Source organism: Urocitellus parryii, unplaced genomic scaffold, assembly GCF_045843805.1.
Source record: "Urocitellus parryii isolate mUroPar1 unplaced genomic scaffold, mUroPar1.hap1 Scaffold_53, whole genome shotgun sequence".
NCBI lineage: Eukaryota > Metazoa > Chordata > Mammalia > Rodentia > Sciuridae > Urocitellus > Urocitellus parryii.
This window is the reverse complement of record NW_027554068.1, coordinates 1,496,041-1,517,560: the sequence shown is the minus strand read 5'-3', so window position 1 is coordinate 1,517,560 and position 21,520 is coordinate 1,496,041. Positions and strand designations below refer to the sequence as shown.

The window sequence follows — 21,520 nt, the reverse complement described above, 5'->3', positions numbered from 1 at the left end:
TCCTTATAAATGAAATATGGACATACACACATACAGACATACAACACAAAACAGCATACATAACATAGAACATATAAGACAATAGTAAATAAAGGCCTTGTAGCTATAGCTAGGTGAAATCTCCATTGCAATGTTTAAAAACTTTACAGTTAAAAAAAAATAAATAAATAAAACACAGTCAAAAAAATAAAACTGATCAGAAAAACATTAACCTAGGTTTGTATGAGCTTAAAAAATAAGGTAAAATAAAATAAAATAAAATAGAACTTTATGATGTGGGAAAAATGCAAATAATAAAATAGATATTGAAAAAGGCACCGTGGTAAATCACTGTCGCAGATGCAAGAATAGCCAGGCTGGAACTCTGGATATCAGCTGTTATGGATTTGAGTCAAATCATCTTTTTTTTCTGTAGAAATTGTTTTAGTTAATCTCTCTGGAATCCAAATTGGTTGCTGTTCCTCCTGTGGAAAAACACAGACAGAGCCCCGACTCCAGACTATTACTGGGTCCGGACCTTTCCATTGTCCTGTTAGAATATCTTTCCAAAGTACCTTAGGCTTATGTACATTTTTCGGATACATATGTCTTTCCGCAGCACTAAGTCCTGATGCATCCAAATTTAGAAAGTTTAGAGTAAAAAGGGTTATTTTAAGTTTATCTTTGGGGGATATATACCCCTTACTAATTCCCTCCCTTTGCTTTAATAAGTACATTTTTATAGTTTGATGAGCTCTTTCAACTATGCCTTGTCCCTGTGGGTTGTATGGGATTCCTGTTATATGAGTAATGCCAAATGATGAGCAAAATTGTTTAAAAGACTTGGAGATGTAACCAGGACCGTTATCGGTTTTTAACTGTTTAGGAACACCCACAGTGGCAAAATTTTGTAAGCAATGAGCTATAACATCTTTAGTTTTTTCTCCGGGATGAAGGGAGCCCATCAAAAATCCAGAAGAAGTATCAACTGTAACATGTAAATATTTTAATTTTCCAAATTCTGGCAAGTGTGTGACGTCCATCTGCCAAATATGGTTAGGTATCAGTCCTCTAGGATTGACTCCAAGATTAACTTGTGGCAAAAATGTCACACAATTTTGACATTGTTTTATTATATGTCTGGCTTGTTCTTTAGTTATTTTAAAACGTTTTTGTAAAGTATTAGCATTGACATGGAACCTTTTATGAAAATTTATAGCTTCTTCTATTGTGGAGAAAATATGTATGTCATGTGTAGATTTATCTGCTAGTTCATTACCCAAACTAAGGGCTCCAGGCAATCCTGTATGTGCTCTGATATGTCCTATAAAGAATGGATCCTTTCTATCCCAGATTAGACTCTGTATAGCAGAAAACAAAGAGAAAACAGTAGAGGAAGGAGAAATCCTACCAGCATCTTCAAGAGATACGATAGCATTAACTACATACTGACTATCAGAAAATAAATTAAATGTAGAATCTTTGAACATCATAAAAGCTTGCAATACTGCATTGAGCTCTACCTTTTGAGCTGATTGTTTGGGTACTAAAAATGTAAAAGTTTGATCAGGAGTAACTACTGCTGCTGTACCATTATTTGACCCATCAGTGAATATATTTGGAGCATTTATGATAGGGGTTTTTCTTGTCATTTTTGGAAAAACTACAGGATGCTTAGACCAAAAGGACAACAAAGGATTAGATGGCAAGTGATTATCAAATGCAACACTAGATTTACACATGATTATTGCCCAAGTATTTAACTCATTAGCTAACTCATCAATTTGATCCATAGTATATGGAGTAATAATTTTATTGGGAGAAATCCCAAACACTCCTTTTGCTGCTTTTATTCCTTTGAGTATTAATTGCCCTACAGCCTCAGGATATCTAGTAAGAATAGTATTAGGAGAATAAGATAAATGTATCCATAATAATGGACCTTCTTGCCAAAATACCCCTGTAGGAATATTTTTTGTCGGTAGTACAATAAATAATAAAGGCAAACTTATATCAATTCTATCCAAATGCATATTTTCCATATATGTTTCAATGATTTTTAATGTCTTTCTAGCTTCAGGCGTTAACATGCGGGGTGAATTTGGATCTGATGGACCTTTTAAAATATCAAATAAAGGTCCTAATTCTCCTGTTGGTATGCCTAGATAAGGCCTTATCCAATTTATATCTCCCAATAACTTTTGAAAGTCATTAAGTGATTTGAGTTGATCTACTCGTATTTGAATTTTTGGTGGACGGACCATGGTTGAGGATAATAGAACTCCTAAATAATTAATTGGAAGATTTAATTGTACTTTATCTATTGCTATCTCTAGATTATAATTTTTTAATAAGTTTGTAAGCGTGGCATAACATTCTAGCAATGTGTTTTTATCTTTATGTGCCATTAACACATCATCCATATAGTGAAATATCTGTAGTTCAGGGTTTTGAATTCTAAGTGGCTGGATTGCTTTATCAACATAAATTTGGCACAAAGTTGGGCTGTTAGCCATCCCTTGAGGGAGTACTTTCCATTCATATCTCTGATCAGGACCTTCATGATTCAGTGCAGGGATAGTAAATGCAAAATGTGGACTATCCTCGGGGTGAATTGGAATTGAGAAGAAACAATCTTTAATATCTATAGCTAGAACATGCCACGTTTTTGGTAAAGCAGACAGTTGGGGAATCCCTGATTGAGCAGGTCCCATAATAACCATCTCATTATTAATGGCTCTTAAATCTTGTAATAATCTCCATTTACCAGATTTCTTTTTAATAACAAAAATGGGAGTATTATGGGGAGATACGGAAGGTTGTATATGTCCTTCCGCTAATTGCTGTTTGACCAGATCATGGGCTACTTGTATCTTTTCTTTAGTTAGGGGCCACTGAGGAACCCACACTGGTCTTTCTGATTTCCAAGTAATTTTGATTGTCTCAGTGGCCCTTTTTGAAAACCCAATCCATGTTTATCTATCTCTTGATCTACTTGAATTGGTGCTGTTATATCTTGTTCTTGATCTTTTAATCTCTTTTCTTTTCTAAAGCCTTGTTTTGCCCTAGTAGTGGGCGCGTTAGGATTGACGTTATTTGTTAATGTCAATCCTAATTGATCTAGGACGTCTCGTCCCCATAAATTTATGGGGAGATGGTCCAATACATAGGGCTGTATAGTTCCTTCACATCCTTCAGGATCCCTCCAATCTAATACCATTGCACTTCTATGGGGATTAGTTGCCACTCCTAGGCCTCTAAGTGTTTGGGTCGCTTGCTGTAATGGCCAATGCTTAGGCCATTCCTGGCGAGATATGATGCTGAGGTCAGCGCCTGTGTCCAGCAGTCCATTAAAATCATGCCCTTGAATATTTAATTTTAGCATAGGGCGAGAATCTAAATTTAAAGATAGCATAGCCCAATCTACACCTGTGGAGCCTAATCCCTTGGAACCTCTTTCTACATTACAACTGGAAAATTTATCATGTAGGCTTGGTATTATTAATAGCTGTGCTATTCTATCTCCTGATGAAATTACTGATATACCTCTTGGAGAACTAGCTATGATTTTTATTTCACCCTCATAATCGGGATCAATTACCCCAGGACTTATCATAAGTCCTTTAAGTGTAGAAGAACTGCGTCCTAATAATAAGCCTACTGTTCCCTGGGGAAGAGGTCCTTTTACTCCTGTGGGAATGATTTGAACTCCCATCTCTGGAGTTAATACTGCTCTGGCAGAGGCACAGATGTCCAACCCTGCGCTCCCTCTAGTCTGTCTGATGAGGGATCTGATGGATAATGCGTCCTGGGCACCACCTTGATGGTGCTGCTGGGTTCCTCCATTGCCCCGTATATTTGTGGTTTTGGGCCCCGGGGCATTGGGCCCTCCAATTCGTTTTTTGACAACGGGGCCTGATGCCTTTCTCCACGATATCGTGGGTAGACACTTGGTCTTTGTCCATTTTTTGATAACGGAATACCCTCTATGGTGGTTTGAGAATGGCATTCATTAGCCCAATGTCTCCCTCTATGGCATCGTGGGCAAATACCCGGGATTCTACTCTTTTGATACCTAGCTTTGTTAAACCCTCCTCCTATGGGGCAATTTCTTTTAAAATGCCCTTCTTGATTGCAATTATAGCATGTTTTTGGCTTGGTACTTAAAGCCTGTTTTACTTCAGCTGCCATGACTTGTCCTTGTTCATTAATGTCTCTACATAATTTAATATATGTGTTTAAATCTTCCTGTTTCCACGGTCTAATGACCTCTTTGCAGCAACGATTTGCTTGATCGTAAGCCAGCTGTTTTATAAATGGCATTGCCTGTTCTGTATTTTCAAATGTCTCAGAGGCTGCTTCAATAAGTCTAGCTACAAAGTCAGCGTAGGGCTCATTAACTCCTTGTATTATCTTAGATAGTTGACCTTGAAAATCCCCTTGTCCCTTCAAAGTTTTCCATGCCTTAATTGCATTTATAGCGATCTGAGCATATACGCCAGGATCATATCTGAGCTGATGCATCTGTTCTTGAAATTCTTCTTTTCCCAGTAACATTTTCAGGCCTCGTTCAGGGTAACCTGCTTCTGCATTTTGCCTAGCTGTCTCCTTGCAAAATTCCTCATTGGCAATTTTCCATAATAAATACTGTCCTCTATTTAGCACAGAATTACACACGTTAGCCCAATCTGCTGGTGTTAAGTTCCAGCCGGTAATAGATTCGACCATACTGACTGTGAAGGGAGCGGCCGGGCCGTAGGCTGCTACAGCTTCCTTTAATTGTTTTATTATTTTGAAATCTAAGGCACGGTAAACTCGTTCTTTTTCTTCTCCCTGCTCAATTACAGGGCATGCTAGTTTTTGGGGTCCCGCCTCAGGATTCCGTTCATCATCTATGGAGGCAGGTAAAGCTGTTGGTTGAACTATGCCCTCTGGTGGTGGAACGGAGTTAGTAACAGCCTCCCTATCTGACGACCGTTTTTTCCCTGAGCTTGCCTTGTTCAAATTTTCTTCTATCTGACTAGCTTGAGAGACCTTTTGTTTTGCTTGACCTAATATGTTTTCTGCCATGGCTTGGACCTCTAACAATTTACTTAACAGTTTTTCGGTTTGTTTTTTACTAGATTCTAATCTACTATAAAGGTAACGTAACCCAATAAGATAGGATAGAAGAAAGCCAAAACAGAATGAAACAGAAACGGAGAGGAGGAAAATGATTATGTCAATTTTCTCTCTCTCAGGGCCGAATAACTTCAAACCTTGAGTCAGCCATTTATTCCAACTCGTCTGGAAAAATTGTAAGGCTAGAGAGCCTGAAATAAGAGCAGAATAAATCAAAACAGAAATACCCATTCTGTCGCCTTTCCTTAGGGGCGAGCGATATTACTCACCTTTAAGTTTTGGGCGTTCCCAGTACAGGGCCACCAAAATGCCGCAAGCTGCCCGGCCCCGGGCCGGCTGAGTCCCGCTCCTGCTGCCGAGCACTGCCTGCGGCACCCCTGCTGAGCGATCCCCTGCTGAGCTATCAGTGCACGCCGGCTTGCAATCTTACAGCCCGGTTGGGCACAAAAACACAAGCCAGTCAAACTGAGACAAAGTTTTATTTAGAGAGAGGCCATGTGCGTCCCCTAACAAGTGGGTCCACACGTGTGTGTCTACCTGAGCCGGGGGGGTTTCCACTTCCCCCGGAACACCCTCCTACCATCCTTTTCCAACCAATGGGAACTCTCCCATTACAAGAGTGACATGAGTAACCTGAGTCCTGAAATTGGGCCCAGCTGGACAGCATGAGTCCAATTACCATATGAATGTGAATTGCTGGCTGGCAGTCAAATAAAATCCAAAGGTGCCTGTATCAATATTTTTGCTGTGGCTCCTAACAATAAACTTTTTTGATCATTTCCTTTCATGAAAAGTGACATATTTCCTTTTATGAAGTTGCCACCACAGATGCCTGGACTGACACCCACATGGACACACGCTAATTTCACTCAAGAGTATAACTCACAAAAGGAAACATCCCCAATGTACCATCTAATTCAGTTTCACAAATTTTCCTTGCCAACTCCTTAAACTGTCAGGATGAGAATTCAGTCTCTAGGACTCTTGCTGAAATTACCAAAGTACAGAATAAGTTTGCTTAGAAGCATAATTTTAGTGAGGATATTTTCATGCTCCCTAAAGGATGACAATTCATTCAAGTACAAATAAAATTGGTCATGAAGTATTTCTGGAGTATTGTTCTTGATGTAAAAATAAAAGCATCCAATTGCTTGAAAGACAACCTGACAATGTTACCTTTTAGCACTAGTGGATAACTTAGCAGTGGTTTTGCGAGAGAGTTTGGTGCTCTTCTTCCCCTGGGTGGCAGAAGGTTCTTTCTTCATGATCTTCAGGCTCTGGAGCAGCAGGGTGTTGCTGGTCGAATCTGAACTGCCACTGCTGGTGCTGGGGCTGTCATCATCGGACATTTGCTTATCACTGGCCATTTGATGAAGTTATCACTTGAAAAACTTTTTTAAAGAGGAAAGAGAAGAGGGAAGAAATGTTAATCTAAGAAATCAATCAACAGCTTTTCCTTATCTTAATATCATTCCCAAATTGTATCTTTATAAAAAGGCTTCAAAAGTGTTCACATTTATTGTATGAAAATGTTACTGGGGATAGGATGAATCTTACAATGCCAGCTCTCAGGGATTGTCCGAAATCACCCACTCACATTTTTTTCCATTCCTTGGATAATCTATGAATTGTCTACTTTCTCAGAAGGCATGAAAAAGATTTGCCGGGGAACTTAAGGCAAGGAGTATTAACAACATAACTGTAAATAACAGGTTTTTATGAAAAATGTTAAAAAGTCACTACACGTCTAAATATTCACAGACTGACATGGGTCAGAGCTACCAAATTCCCTTTCCCAGAGGAAAACATTCCCTGTCAACCGCTCATATGCTTATTTAAGGTGAACATTCCTCTTCTATGCACGTAAAACCTTTAAACACAACACTGGGAAATTTAAAACTCAACTAACAAGCTTCCCTAGCCTTTTCCACAGCCAGCAGTGAAGATTCATCCAGCCGCCACCATGGGAAAAGCAGAATCCAAACTGCACTTTCGGCAAAGCTCCCCACGTCACCAAGGTTCCTTGCTCAATATTTACATCACGGGGGACATTTTATCCAAAATTAACCAAAAGAAGGGTAAAAGCCCAAGGAAAACAACAAAGCCCCAAGAACTGCAACAAATGTCTGCGCCCTCATAGGCGAGCCACTGCCGCTGTCGCTGCTGCTGCCGGCGTCCACGCAGCTCCGCGGCCCTTTGTGGGGAAGGTCACCCACCGACAGCTCGCAGCCCCAGCGGGCAAGTAATAGGAGCAGCCAAAAGGCCCCGCAGCTCGGGGACACCGGTGGCGTGGACGCCTGGCGTGAACCTAGCTGCTGCCGCCGCTCTAACTGCCCACCCCCCAGGACCCCCGCCCCGCCGCCCTACCTTGCCGCCTGAAGGAAGTTGCCGCCGCCCCTACTGCCCCGATGCGGACCCCAGGACCCTGCCTTACCTCGCGGCGGGAATGAAGCTGCCGCCGCCACCTCCCCAGCCTAAGCCCATGGGGACACCATCCCCGCTGCCCTACTTCCTGGCGTGAATGTAACTATGGCCGCCGCTGCCCTAACTGCCCACCCCCCAGGACCCCAGCCCCGCCGCCCTACCTTGCTGCCTGAAGGAAGCTGCCGCCGCCCCTACTGCCCCCCACGTGGACCCCAGCCCCGCCGCCTTACCTGCAGCGGGAATAGCTGCCGCCGCCACCGCCCCAGCCAAAGCCCACGGGGACACCATCCCCGCTGCTCTACTTCCTGGCGTCAAGGTAACTGCCGCCACCGCCGCCCTAACTGCCCACCCCCCAGGACCCCAGCCCCATCGCCCTACCTTGCCGCTGGAAGGAAGCTGCCGCCGCCCCTACTGCCCCGCACGTGGACCCCAGCCCCGCCGCCTTACCTGCAGCGGGAAAGAAGCTGCCGCCGCCACCGCCCTGGCTAAAGTTAACAAGGTTCCCATCCCCGCTGCCCTACTTCCTGGCGGGAAGGAAGCTGCCGCCGCCGCTACCACAGCCCTAGCTGCCCCCAAAGCCGACCTCAATCGTGGCGGCAGGAAGGAGAACGAGGCGGCGGCGCCGGCAGGAACGGGAACGAGGTGGAGGAGGCGGCAGGAAGGAGGCTGCGGCGGCGGCAGGAAGGAGGCGGAGGTGGCTGGAAGGCGAGGCCACTGAAGTCGTCCCCTCCCCGCCCCCCTGGCTGCCACCCCCAAGCTGACCCCCCAGGCTGACCCCCACCCTCCCTCTTCCTTACCTCCGAGGAAAGAAGGAAGCAGCCGCCGCCGCAGCGAGGCGGCGGCAGGAGGAGGCGGCAGGACCGAGACCCCGAGGCGGTGGTGGTCCTGGCAGGACTGAGACCCAGGCGGCAGAGGCGGCGGCGGCAGGCCACTGAAGTCGCCCCCGCCCCCCTGGCTGCCACCCCCACGAAGACCCACACCCTCCCTCTTCCTTACCTCACAGCAAGAAGGAAGCAGCAGCCACAGCGAGAAGATGCAGAGACAAATCCACATACTTACAGCCATCTGACATTTGAAAAATCTGTCAAAACTATATTTTAGACAGACAAAAGACAGCCTTTTTAACAAATGGTGCTAGGAAACTGGATAGCTATGTATACAAAAATAAAACAGACCCCTCTATTTCACCCTATACAAATCCCAATCAACATGGATCAAAGACTCGGGAATTAGACCAAAAACTTTACAACTACTAGAAGAAAACATAGGCTCCATAGTCCATCATATAGATACTGACAAGACCCCCAAAGTGCAAGAAATAAAATGAAGAATAAATGAATGCCATAAAACTAAAAAGCTTGTCTACAGCAAAGGAAACAATTAAGAACATGAAGAGAGAGATGACAGAAAGGGAAAGAATCTTGGCCACCTATTCTTCTGATAGGGGATTAATATCCAGAAGATTAAAAAAAGCTTAGCACCAAATATAATATAATAATAATAATAATGATGCAATCAATAAATGGGCAAAAGATCTAAACAGAAACTTCTCAAAAGATGAAACACAAATGGCCAACAAATATACGAAAGAAATGTTCAACAGCAATCAGGAAAATATAAATCAAAATTACAATACAATGTAATCTCAACCCAGTCAGAATGGCACTGCTCAAGAATATGAATAATAATTGCTGGCGATGTTGGGGGGGGAAAGGTACACTTGAACATGGTTGGTGTGACTACTAAACCACTCTGAAGAGCAGTATGGAGATTCCTCAAAAACCTAGAGATGGAACCACCCTATGACCTAGCTATCCCACTCCTTGGTATTTTTCCAGAGAGACATAAGATTGACACACTGCAGGGATATAGCCACCTCAAAGTGTATAGCAGCAAAATTTCAATAGGTAACTTATGGAATCAACCCAGATGCCAATAAATAGATGACTGGAATAGAATGAAATATATATATATATATATATATATATATATATATATATATATATACACACACACACACACACATATACATATACATATATATATATTCTTAATATGTATCACAATTATGATACATACACACACACAATGGAGTTTTACTCAGCCATAAAAAAGAATGAAATGATGGTACTTGCTGGTAAATGGATGAAAATGGAAAATATCATGTTAAGTGAAATTAGCCAAACTCAGAAACTCAAAGTTTATATGCAGAAGCTAGAGTAAAATAAGGAAAGGAGGAGGTAAGGAAAGGATAATACAAATGAATCAAATATTAAATAATAGACAAGTGAAAGGAAGTCTAGCAGAGTGGAGGAAAGGGATGGAGAGGGGAAGGAGGATGGAAGGGAAAAAGAGGAGGGAAAAATGGATATCATGAACTAAAATAGATTTCCATGCATGTATGAGTTTTTCAGGATGAATGCAACTACTATGTATAACTATAAAGCTCTAATTTAAAAAAGAAAAATTAATAATTATGCAGTCAACAGTTAGGACTTTTGAGACAAGCATTAAGCTAGGAGCCTGGGTACACTGACCTCCTCCTTTATCACTCTTATTAACGATGAGGAAAAGGCAAAAACTCACATAGCAATAACTGAACAAATGATGACCATAAATTAAAACTGGTACTGAAGCCAAAAGTCAGGATGATATGATGAAAGAAATGTATGTATTAGGGGAATGAAGTTAGAAGGAATGACATGACAGTTTCTAAGATACAGATGGTTATGGTGCTCTGAATAAAAACTAGCCCAGAAAGCTGACAGTGCTAAGGGGTTGAACAGTCAAGACAGGAAAGGGGAGGTCATGAAGTATCCTTTCTTGGGTGACCATACAATTACCATTCATGTAGGGGTTCTTTAGAGATTGAAATATTAATAATAATTATACAAGGACATGGCATGATCCAGTGCTATCCTGGGCTAGAAGAAATATGGTTATCCTACATATATAGTATACTAACTAATGCTAAATTTATTATCATTGGGAATCACTAAATTTTTTAAATGAGTAACATGAATCAATATTTTTAAAAGATTACTCTCGCTACCAATAGAGAATGAATCTGAGATCAGAGAACTTCAGAGACTTGCTTGGAGACTAGCAGTTCAGGTAAGAAAAGATAAGAACTATGCTTAGATGGAGATGAGCTGAGGTGGGAAGAAATGTCTACACTCAAAAATATTATGGAGACACAGATTCAAAAACACTTAATGATCAATTAGATGTGAAAGAAAAAAAAAGGGGGTAATTCAACAAAATATATCACAGAATTCTCCCTTGAGCACTTGCATTTCTGAGGTTACTACTTCCCGAGATAAAAGCAAATACTCAAGCACAGTTTCATAGAGAAAATTAATTACAGTTCAGCTTGATATACATTATAACACACTCCTAAAATATATTTAAGTGGATGCATCAATAGGCAGTTAGACATTCAAGTCTGGACTACAGAGGAAAGGTTGCAGATATGATTTGAAAGACATTAGCCTACAGCTGATATGTAAAGCTAGCCTAATGTTCCTATGAAGAGCTACAGAACTGATGAAATTTCCCATAGTAGGTGAAAAGAAAGAAGAAATATGAACTAAAACTGAATTATGGAATACTCTAAGACATATTGATTCAGAAAAGGGAGGAGGATCCAGCAATGGAGACTGAGCAGACAGAGTTCTTAAGAAGGAAAGCCTTGTGGTATCACAAAGCAAGAGTAGAGGAGGATGAGATTTGGGTATGACTAAGTCTCATGCTGGTGGGAAGTTGTATATGACAGTGATAAACATATCCACTAGATTTGGCAACCCAGTCGCCATGGGTGAGCATGAGAAGTAGACAAAGCTAGCTGACACTTCTCTCACAACGTCCTACCGAAAAGGAGAGAAAATAAATGAAAAAAAAGAAATCAGAAAGGGAAGAGATCAAGGGATTTCGTTGTAAACTGAACAATTCTCAACTATTTATGCCAACTGTAATAATTTCGTGGAGAAAGAAATGCCAGCTATGGAGGGAATAACTAAACCTTATGAAGGCTGAGGGGCAGCCATGTGAAAGGAAGGGCTTCTCCAGAAGGACACTCCTCCGCTGCAGCAGGAGGGAGGGGCAACACTGGCTTTTAAGTGGAATTTTGAATTTGGTGTTGGGAAAATAAGTAATCTCCCTCTAGTGACTTTCATTTCACTGAGGTCATTAGTTGAAAATGAGGCGATAAGAAGCATGTACAGAAGCACCAGAGACAAAAATTATCAATTAAGCATTAAGGAGATTATAAGATGTAGTGTGCTAGAAAAATGTGAAATTTCTGGGGTGACGCTGAGTGCCCAATTGGTAATGTTAATCATGAATTTTTAGTGATACCATCTATCTAGCTGTGTGATTTTCCTCCATAATGTTTTCCAACTCAATTAAATTCTTATTAAATGTTCATGTTTATGATTACATTTGCTTTGGCTCTTGAAGAACATATAATATTCATAACTGTTGTTTAAAAGTTAATTGGGACCAATAAATATTCATATTCTCCTTTACTACTTTACCACAAACTATGGTTTTCTTTTATACCAAATCTCTAGACCCTACCTCATAACTTTCAATTACAGTATTTTTTTAAAAGTTGGGGAGATCTTCATTTTCAAAGATTCAAACCTGAGTTAATTCGGAATCCTCTCTTTGACTTGCAACAATTAAATAATCTTGACTGTCTGAAGTAAAATATCTTACTTGGGAACTCTCAGAAATAATGATTGTTTGCACCTGCAAGGAAGACAGAAAAGTGGGAATAAAAATTTAAAGAGTTTAACTCAGAAAGGCACTAAATATTATACTAATGAGTTAGTATTTGATGTTTAAGACTCGATGTTTAAAACTATTCTGATCACTAGGTATGCATATATCATAAGCATACATCATTTCAAGCCAACAAAAATAGCCCCCGTTTAAGATACATGCTACAATTTGTATCAACTTGCAAAAAGTTCTGTTACTCATTAACATAGAATATACATTGTCATCCATTTAGATCAGTCTTACAAATCTGAATTTCTTTTAGGTAAAGCAATATAAAATGAAGATTTTGTTTTTACCAGGAATAACTGGAATCCAGATGTGAAGGTATACACACTGTTAACAGAAGACTTCTCTTCATTTCTTTCTTTATGAGTAATTACAAAGTAGGGGGAAAGACCAATATTAAAGGCCTCACAAGTTTTAGGATTTTGTATCATTAAATCCTAGAAAATGAGAATTACAAAAAACAGTTAACTCATAATGTATCTCACATTTACTTGTATATATTATTTTGTGCACTGTGGAAAAAAATAAGCAATGTTTACCTTTACTGGAATAAAAATCCCTTGCCATCGGTAAATAGTACATGATGATTTTCTTAACATTATACCATATACTGAATCTTCCAAAGTAAAGAAACACCAGCCAGAAACTGGCTTGTCCAAAAAAACTTTGAAATATGGAAAAGACAACATCCATTCCCCCTAAAAAACATAAATCATTATTTACCAGTGCATAATTCCTTCTCAAACTTATCTGCTCTAATTTGTTATTTAAACATTGAGACTAATGACTTCAATACAAATGAATTCCCCATGGTGTGTGTGTGTGTGTGTGTGTGTGTGTGTGTGTGAGAGAGAGAGAGAGAGAGAGAGAGAGAGAGAGAGAGAGAGAGAGAGAGAGAAAGAGGCTAGAAAACTTAAAAATAGTAACTTAAAATAACAATTATGGATAACAAAAGGAGTACTAATACTTCACTCTATAGCCATATGAACTTTCCCAAGGTCTATTTAAATATAAATACTTGCTAACTGTAATTTTAAAGGGAAATATGCTAAAACATGTTTTATTTCTTTCTTTTCTTTTTTCCAGCACTGGGGTTTGGACTCAGGACCCTGGGCATGCTAGGCAAGCACTCTGACATTGAGCAATAGCCCCAGCCCATCTCCCACCCTTTAACACACTCTTCTAGTATCTGCAATCTACTGTTTTCTCCTGTATTTCTCACCAGGTCTCCAAATCCCCTTCGTGAGATCACTCTGCTATCCCTAGCCATTCAATCTGATGCTTTTCAATTTTCAGGCTGGGTCTTCTTCCCTTCTCTGTCTACAGCTCCTCTTCTCAGATTGTTAAATCAATGTCCATGACTTTAAAAACAGTAACACATGTCAGATCCCTAAGTCTATCTTGCAGCAGAGACCTTCCTTTGAGTATAAACGCCTTCTCAAAAGGAACTCAAACTTAAAATGTGCTAAAACAGATTTATTTTAATTCCCTCACCAAAACACCACCTAGCCTTCTTTCACACATCTCTTAGTCAGTGGCAAGACACTCTATCCTACCACACAAGCTGAGGAACTAGGAGTCATCTGGGTCTCACCCTCACCCTTGCACCCAGTTCATCACCTGCTCTAAACTTCCATCATCTGTTGCCCTTTTGCTCATCTCCATGCATCCTCTCTTCTCTGCTATACCAACCAATTCTTTACACGGTCCTATGAATAACACTTAAAAATGCAAACATGATCATACCATACCATCTTCCCCATGCCTAAACCACTCAAAGGTTTTCCATTAACTCTGGGATAAAAGATTGACATCCATAAAATATTTCTCAAGTTCTTCAATGATCTCTGCATCTCCCCTATTTCTGTACTCCCTATTCACTGAGGTTCTTCAATTATGACATGTCCTTTTATGCCTGAGTTTCCTGCCTCTAAAGCTTCCCCCTCGTGTCTCCCAGGTTCCTCCAACCCAGTTCTTTGCATAATTGATTCCTCCACATTGATTTTTACTTATTATTTTGGTACACCTTAAATTCTAAGCTCCATGAGCTCAGTAACATTCCTAGGCACTCAAATATTCTTGGATATAGTAATAAAATTAAATATCTGTTTCCCATTTTTAATAAACCCATAAATTATAATTCATGGAAATAATGTAAATCTTATACATGCAACATTTCTGAGTTACAGCATTTTTTTCTCATAAAAAACTAAACATACTCATGCCAAGGGCTGTTTCAGATATCGTCTCCCACTGCACACTCACAGCTAAATCAATGCCATTAGTACACGACACATTTAAGTATACCATTCTGTTGGTTTCTTCAATATCTATAGAAGTGGCTCTGAAATTGTGGAAAACAGAAAAAGAATATAATTTCTACATATTTAAAATATATGTCACATTACCAGTATATGCTTAATATGCTTCTACATTTATACAACCCAAATGACATGCACAAATTTGATACATGAATATTTTCAAGACAAATGTGTGCTTGAAAATATTCATTTATGGAGTTTTTTTAAGTACAAATGCAACACTTATAATCAGAAAATACTGAAGATCAGTAATTTAACATTACACATTTTAAAACTGTCTTTTTTGAATTTTTTCACACATAAATCAAAAACATCTGACAGGAAAAAACAGGAAATTCTTAGTATAAGAATAAAACTAAATCTCTTAATATACTGTATATAAATATCTGTCAGTTTCCAAAGGAAATTTTATAATTATAATCATTTTAATATGTTTAAAGAGTAATGTATTTGGATTCAGTGACCAAGTATATTTTATATTTTTTCTTGCTTTTTATTTCTAAAATCACAAAATAATGCAGGCCTTTTCCTAGAAGTGTGAAGTATGAGAAAATAAGAATTCTGATGACACCATTAAGCAGGCCATGGTTAAGTCTGGAATTCATTTTAAAAGTCCACTTTACATAATCACACCTCAATTTTCTTTTGCATTTTCTTATGTCAAAAATTATTTCTTCCTTATTTTCAGAAGTGACATTTTCTTATAAATAAATTATACCTATTTTCAATAGCAGAAATACTGAACAGCCCCAAAGGGGCCTGATTTTGTAATACTGTTATCAAGGTTTGAACCTGAGCCCCTAGTCTAGCACCTCCCGTCGGATTAAACAAGGTGCAAACAAAATGCTCATCCATTTCTGGTTCTGTGTCTAATACAGCAGAAATGTGCAGGGCCTGAAAACAAAATAAAAAAGTAAAGTTACTAGAATAGAATATATTTGCAAAACACATAGAGAAATTTACTAAACATTTTAGAAACCAAAATAATGTCTTTCAAAAAACAGCACCTCTTTTTTATTTAATAATGGTCCCCATAATGTGATAGCTACTTTTGGGATTTTCATGTTATTACTTTTGGGATTTTCAACACTGTGGTACACTACATGGAAGTGTCTAAAAAATAAATGACATTTTTAAATAACACAGAATAAAATATTAAAATATTAAATTCATGTCCTTTTTTGGGATACTTTTTTATCCTGCTCTGGCTATATAACTTCATTAATGTCTTTGTAGTCTAGGATTCACCATTAAAAAGCCATGGTAGAGGGGCTGGGGTTCTGGCTCAGGGGTAGCACTTCCCTAGCATGTGTGAGGCACTGGGTTGAATTCTCAGCACCACATATAAATAAATAAAGGTCCATTGACAATTAAAATATATATATTACAAAAAAGCCATAGTAGGAACAAATTAGAAAACAACCCAAATGTTCATCAACAGGAAAATGGATAAATAAATGGTGATCTGTTCCACAAAACTCTATTCAACAATAAAAAAGGATCAGCTACGGATGTCCGCAACCACACAAAAGAAGCATGAAAGAAGCTAAACACAAAATAATAGATACTATAAGGCCCTATTTATACAAAGCTCAAGAATCAGCAAAAATGAGTCAATTAAAACATTACAAAGTGGTTTCCTCTTGAAAAGGCAAGATGCCAAGAGAACCATCTGGGTAATAGTAGTGTTAATATCTTTAATCTGAGTGGAGGTATTATGTTTTGGATATGAAATGTTGTCCAAAGTCTCATCTGCTCAGAGGTAGACTTTTTGGAAAGTGATAAATCATGATGGCTCTGATCTCATCAGTAGATTAATCCACTGATGGCTGAATGGATTACTTGTATTAAGTGGGTCACAAGGGATAGAGGTTTTCCTGGAAAGGTCTGGGTTCTCTCTGGCACTTTCCTCTTGCTTTCTGTTTTCCCCGGGTGCAATAAGCTGAGCAGCTTTCCTCAACTCCACCCTTCCACCAAGATGATTCTACCTTGGAGCCCGATGACACAGACTGAATCCTCTGAAACGCTAAGCCAAAATAAATCTTTCCCCACTAAGTTGTTCTTATCAGTATTTTGTTCATAGTGATGAAAAGCTGACTAATACAGGTCATTATATGTGTGTATACTATGTTTAAAATCATTAATCCATATGCTTGGAATTGGTGCATTTTACTATTTATATGTCAAAATAAAAACGTGGAGCAAAAACAGTTGTGTGAGCCAAAAATATTTAATCTAATTTTCTCTAATGTTTAATTTACCAAATGAACAAAAGTTTTACTTAAATACACGCCGAGAAAAAGACACAAAATATTACAGTAAAAAAATTTTAAACATTTTAAATTACAAAAAAATTATTAAGAGAAAAATGTGAATAAAGCAATGACAAATTTTAATATACTTCAAATTTGAACTTTTGTATTTTTCACAATTTAAGTGTGTCTTTGAAGAAATCAAAGATTTTAAATTTGGAAGAACGTTTAAAAAATGAACAAAAAATATGTTGAACTTTACAAAAACTTAAAATTGAGAAAGTTATTTGATTGTTAGATGAATTAGTTTAGAGGAAAGGGCTGCAAATGTATTTCTTTTTTTTAAGAGAGAGTGAGAGGGGAGAGAGGGGAGAGAGAGGGAGAGAGGGAGAGAGAATTTTTAATATTTATTTTTTAGTTCTCGGCGGACACAACATCTTTGTTGGTATGTGGTGCTGAGGATCGAACCCGGGCCGCACGCATGCCAGGCGAGCCCCAAATGTATTTCTTTAAAGCAGTATTTTAGCTAGCTTGAAAAATGTCTAAAGATAATTCGATGAACTAATTTAAACTTCAACTATATTTTTAAAAATAAAGTTTAGTAGGAACAGAAAATCAATATACAGGAATGGAAAATATATAGAAAAATAAGTTGGGAAACTAAACTTATGTAAGGATAGATCACATTCATAATTAATCTCAAATCCAGGATTTTTCTCTTTAAAACACTATTCCTATTCTCAAACAGTTTGAAGCAGCAGTTACATGCTGCTTAATTAAAATATAGCAAAAAGAAATGACTGACTGAGGCTGGGAGCTTTTTTGGCTTATGCTTTACATATAAAGTGAAGTATACCATTTAAATAAGTTTGGAATTTAAAATTAAAAAAAAAATGTGTATTTTTATTATTTCCATATTTCTCTATTAATAGTAAATTCCTTCAGTTGCCCTCTATACATATTATATAGTACATTAGCACTTGTCACATAATAATCTAATCGTGTCTTTATTTCTCACCTAAGTTGGAAATATCTTTTTCTTCTTTTGAGGATGCAGGAAAAAATATTTTGTAAATATTAGAGTTATAAGCTTCATCCTCATTAAAGTTGCATACTGTACCTTGAGTCGAACACCTTCTTCTAATACAATATAGCCTTTGGAAGGAGTCAGGTCCTTGGATTCTGTTGAAGAATTCACTTCCGTGACAATGAACTGAACTGTCACAGTTCCAAACAGTCCTCGTGCAGGTTCCCGAACAAAGTACAAGACCGCAACGCTTTCCTGAACATAGAGAGCTGCTGGCTCTCTCAGGAAAAAGTGCTCACTGTTGTTAAATGATAGAACTCCAGGGCCATCATCATTAGCAAGGATGGTAATTACAGCTGTCCAAACAAAAATATTCAATGATAAGTGAAAATAAGAAGGGCTGTTATAAATGCTGAAATGAGTGTGGATATTTCATTGGAAAGAAGGTCAACTCTCGACCTCAAGTGATCATTTTAAGAGTACCTTTTCCTTTTTTTTAAAGAGAGGTCATTTTTAAAGCATTACATAAAATTTCATATTCCTTTATTATATGAAAATACTCTGCAATCTTAGAATGGAAGGTAGGTTTGTCAACCTGATGTGATGCTACCTCTCAGAAGTCAACAGCAGAGACCAAATTTAATGATGAAACAGTGAAAACATTCCCAGTAAAAACAGAAGTTAACCAATCCCTAAAACACAAATGCCAAATGTCATCTTTGATATAAGGAGAGCAACTAAGAACAGAATAGGGAGGAAGAGCATGAGAAGAAGATCACCACTAAACAGGGACGAGAGGGTGGAGGGAAAGAGAGAGAGAGAAGGGAAATTGCATGGTAAAGAAAGGAGACCCTCATTGTTATACAAAATTACATGTAAGAGGAAGTGAGGGGAAAGGGGAAAAAAACAAGAGAGAGAAATGAATTACAGTAGATGGGGTAGAGAGAAAAGATGGGAGGGGAGGGGAGGGGGGATAGTAGAGGATAGGAAAGGGAGCAGAATACCACATACACTAGTATGGCAGTAGGTAAAAAAGTGGATGTGTAACCGATGTGAATCTGCAATATGTATATGGGGTAAAATTGGGAGTTCATAATCCACTTGAATCAAATGTATAAAATATGATATGTCAAGAGCTTTGTAATGTTTTGAACAACTAATAATAACAATAAAAAAAAGAAAGAAACAAGATAATGATGACTGCCAGTACTGCTACTGCTCAACATGTCCTGGAGCTATCCGTCAGGCAAAGGTAATGGAAAAGAAGGTCCAGAACTTTCATCCTTAAATGAAATGCTTGTCTACTAACAAGGTACAAGAAAAAAATTATCATATGATAAGAGTTTGAAATATAAATTTAGAAGAGATTCAAGATAGTGGAATAGAGGAAGGTTGCATTTCCAGTTGCTCCATGACTCCACACTCAAGCAGCAGGAGAACTGCTTCTCAGCAAGGTGGGTAAAAAAAGGGAACTAAAATTCAATTTTAGACAATCATGGTCTCTTAGAAACATAGAAATGAAGATGCATTGAACAAAGAACAAGAAAGAGTACATTGGAGCCAACTTGGTAGCAGCAGCAGCAGCAGCACTGATTGGCCACAGAGGGGAGGGGTAATATATATAGAGAGAGACACAACCTATTGGCATGGAAAAACCTATGGATGATAAAAAGTCATAATTTAGCTATCCAGAGGCTGCACAACAGGCTCTTGTTTGAAATGTGCTTGTTGTGAAATCTGTTTCTCTCAACCTGACATGGAAGTCATCTTGAGGAGGCCACCTTGCAGTTTGCTGCTGCAGAAGCCTGTAAGATCAAACAAGAACTGCCATAATGTCCCATCATGTGGCCCAACGTGTACCTAGTAGAACACAAATGCAAGAGTTATGGAGAATATTGTACCCATGGTGATTCAAGTAAGAAATACAGAGGGGAGTGCAACTCACTAACCCTTTGAGTCTGGTGGCTCACATAACCAGCTGAAGAGGTCATGAAACTGAACAAGTGGGTATGAATACACTTAGGGACTAAGTGTGGGAAGGCCATGTTTGTGTTTCACGTCTCTATAAGTGTGTAAGACTTATAGAGACGTGAAACACGTGGAGAGGACTGGCTTTCCTGTCCTACAAATAGAATTCTAGGGAGATTCCTGAGATCCTGGCAGCGATTGCCATCAGCCTGGCACTAGGAATGTGTGTTCTCCAGGGAAGATAATACTCAACAAAGTCCTTAAGCTCTGATTAGACCTAAGCCCTAGCCACCAGAACATCACTACTAGGACTGTGCAGAAGCTCCACACTCGGAGTGCATCAATGTTATCTGTCTGGACAAAACTGCAGTTGATAGTACTTCCCGTTCCTTCCTGTCTTATAATGGTAAGCAGGGAAGCTGAAAGCTATTTCAAACAACTTCAATGTTAGGCCAACCCAGTAGGCAGTTTAGTGAACAACACAAAAAGAGGAAGGAGTTAACCCCCAACCAAGGTTGTGTCTCTTACTCTCAATACATAGCCCAAGAAGAAACAGAATGACAGTTGAGGATAGGTACCGACATCCACCTTTATCAACACTTTGAAACACCTAAGTGGAGATGATTCTTTAAGTGTGCATGTGTGTATGTATTCTTGCTGGAGTGATTTGTTGGTAGACATACATACATTTGTTTTTTTTTTTTTTTATCTCAGTTTTAGCATTTTTTAAACATGTTTATTTTTCCTTGAATTGACCCTTAAGGGTCTGTGTTTTTGTCTTGTTAATTTTGGTTTTGTTTTGTTTCTTTTTTTTTTCTCTCCTTTTTTTTCTTCTCACAGTCAAATTCTCTTATACATTCTTTTTCTTTCCCTTTATTTTGTTTTACCTATTTTTCTCCTCCTCCTTTATAGCCATCACTTGAGACATATTTTCTGCATTGTCTCTGTTCATGTTTTGAACATTCTAAATTGTGGAAATGACTCAATAGTATCTTTAGTACCAACTAACTCTTTTTTTGTTCTTTAGATAAATATACCCATTCAAAAACACTGACATAGAATTCCAAGATGCCTAATTTAAAATGTTTTTTTTATTCTAAGTAGAAATCATGAAGTCTCTCTAATCTGTCTCTCCCCCAAATTAGGGAAACAGGCATGAGAAAGAGGTGGCTATGGAGAAGAAATTGTCAAATACCTATTGTCTGTTGCCCCAGTTCCAGTCCAGGAGAAGGATTTGTTAAAATGAGCTGAAATTTTTCATCTCCTTCTGGAATGTCATCATCAAGAATCATGATTTCTATATTTTTATGTCTTTCTCCATCAGAAAAATGAAGACTCTGGTTAAAAGTTAAAAGGAATAATATAATTTAAAAAAAACATTTTTTAATAAAATGTTTGGGATGAAACAATATAGTTTCGAACACAAAGAATTAGCTATCTTAATTTATTTAAATTGACAGCCGCCCCCCAAGCCGCCGCCCGGCCCCGCCTCCCGGACCGCCGCCCTGACGGCACCGCCCCCCCCCCCTGCCGCCTATGGCCCCCCATCGCCTGCCTGTCCCCCCCCCCCCCCCCCCCCCCCCCCCCCCCCGCCCGCCGCCTGGCCCCAAGCCACTGCCAGGTCCCAAGCCGCCGCC

The 21,520-nt window shown here is 38.9% G+C and overlaps 1 protein-coding gene and 1 pseudogene across 1 annotated transcript; both read right to left on the bottom strand.

Annotated features, from left to right (window-relative positions):
* Positions 1-8,608, bottom strand: part of LOC144252720 (transport and Golgi organization protein 1 homolog) — a 90,415-nt pseudogene extending 81,807 nt beyond the window's left edge.
* A 4,028-nt stretch (positions 8,609-12,636) lies between these two features.
* On the bottom strand, positions 12,637-21,269 carry LOC144252722 (adhesion G-protein coupled receptor V1-like). The gene is made up of 6 exons (XM_077794865.1): positions 21,079-21,269; positions 18,009-18,271; positions 15,355-15,530; positions 14,535-14,659; positions 12,855-13,013; positions 12,637-12,752 (listed from the first exon to the last, which is right to left on the bottom strand). The coding sequence occupies exons 1-6, from the start codon at positions 21,173-21,175 to the stop codon at positions 12,730-12,732; spliced, it is 843 nt and encodes a 280-aa protein (XP_077650991.1). The 5' UTR covers positions 21,176-21,269; the 3' UTR covers positions 12,637-12,729.
* Between the last annotated feature and the right edge of the window lie 251 nt (positions 21,270-21,520).

Bases quoted from the DNA above. Each gene is read 5' to 3' on its own strand.
- LOC144252722 (XM_077794865.1), bottom strand. From the start codon at position 21,175: ATGATTCTTGATGATGACATTCCAGAAGGAGATGAAAAATTTCAGCTC. The intron at 13,014-14,534 runs GTATGTTTAGTT...TATGTTTTTTAG, and splicing joins TGAAACAGCCCTTGGCATGA to GGGGAATGGATGTTGTCTTT. The intron at 12,753-12,854 runs GTAAACATTGCT...CTCATTTTCTAG, and splicing joins GGATTTTTATTCCAGTAAAG to GATTTAATGATACAAAATCC.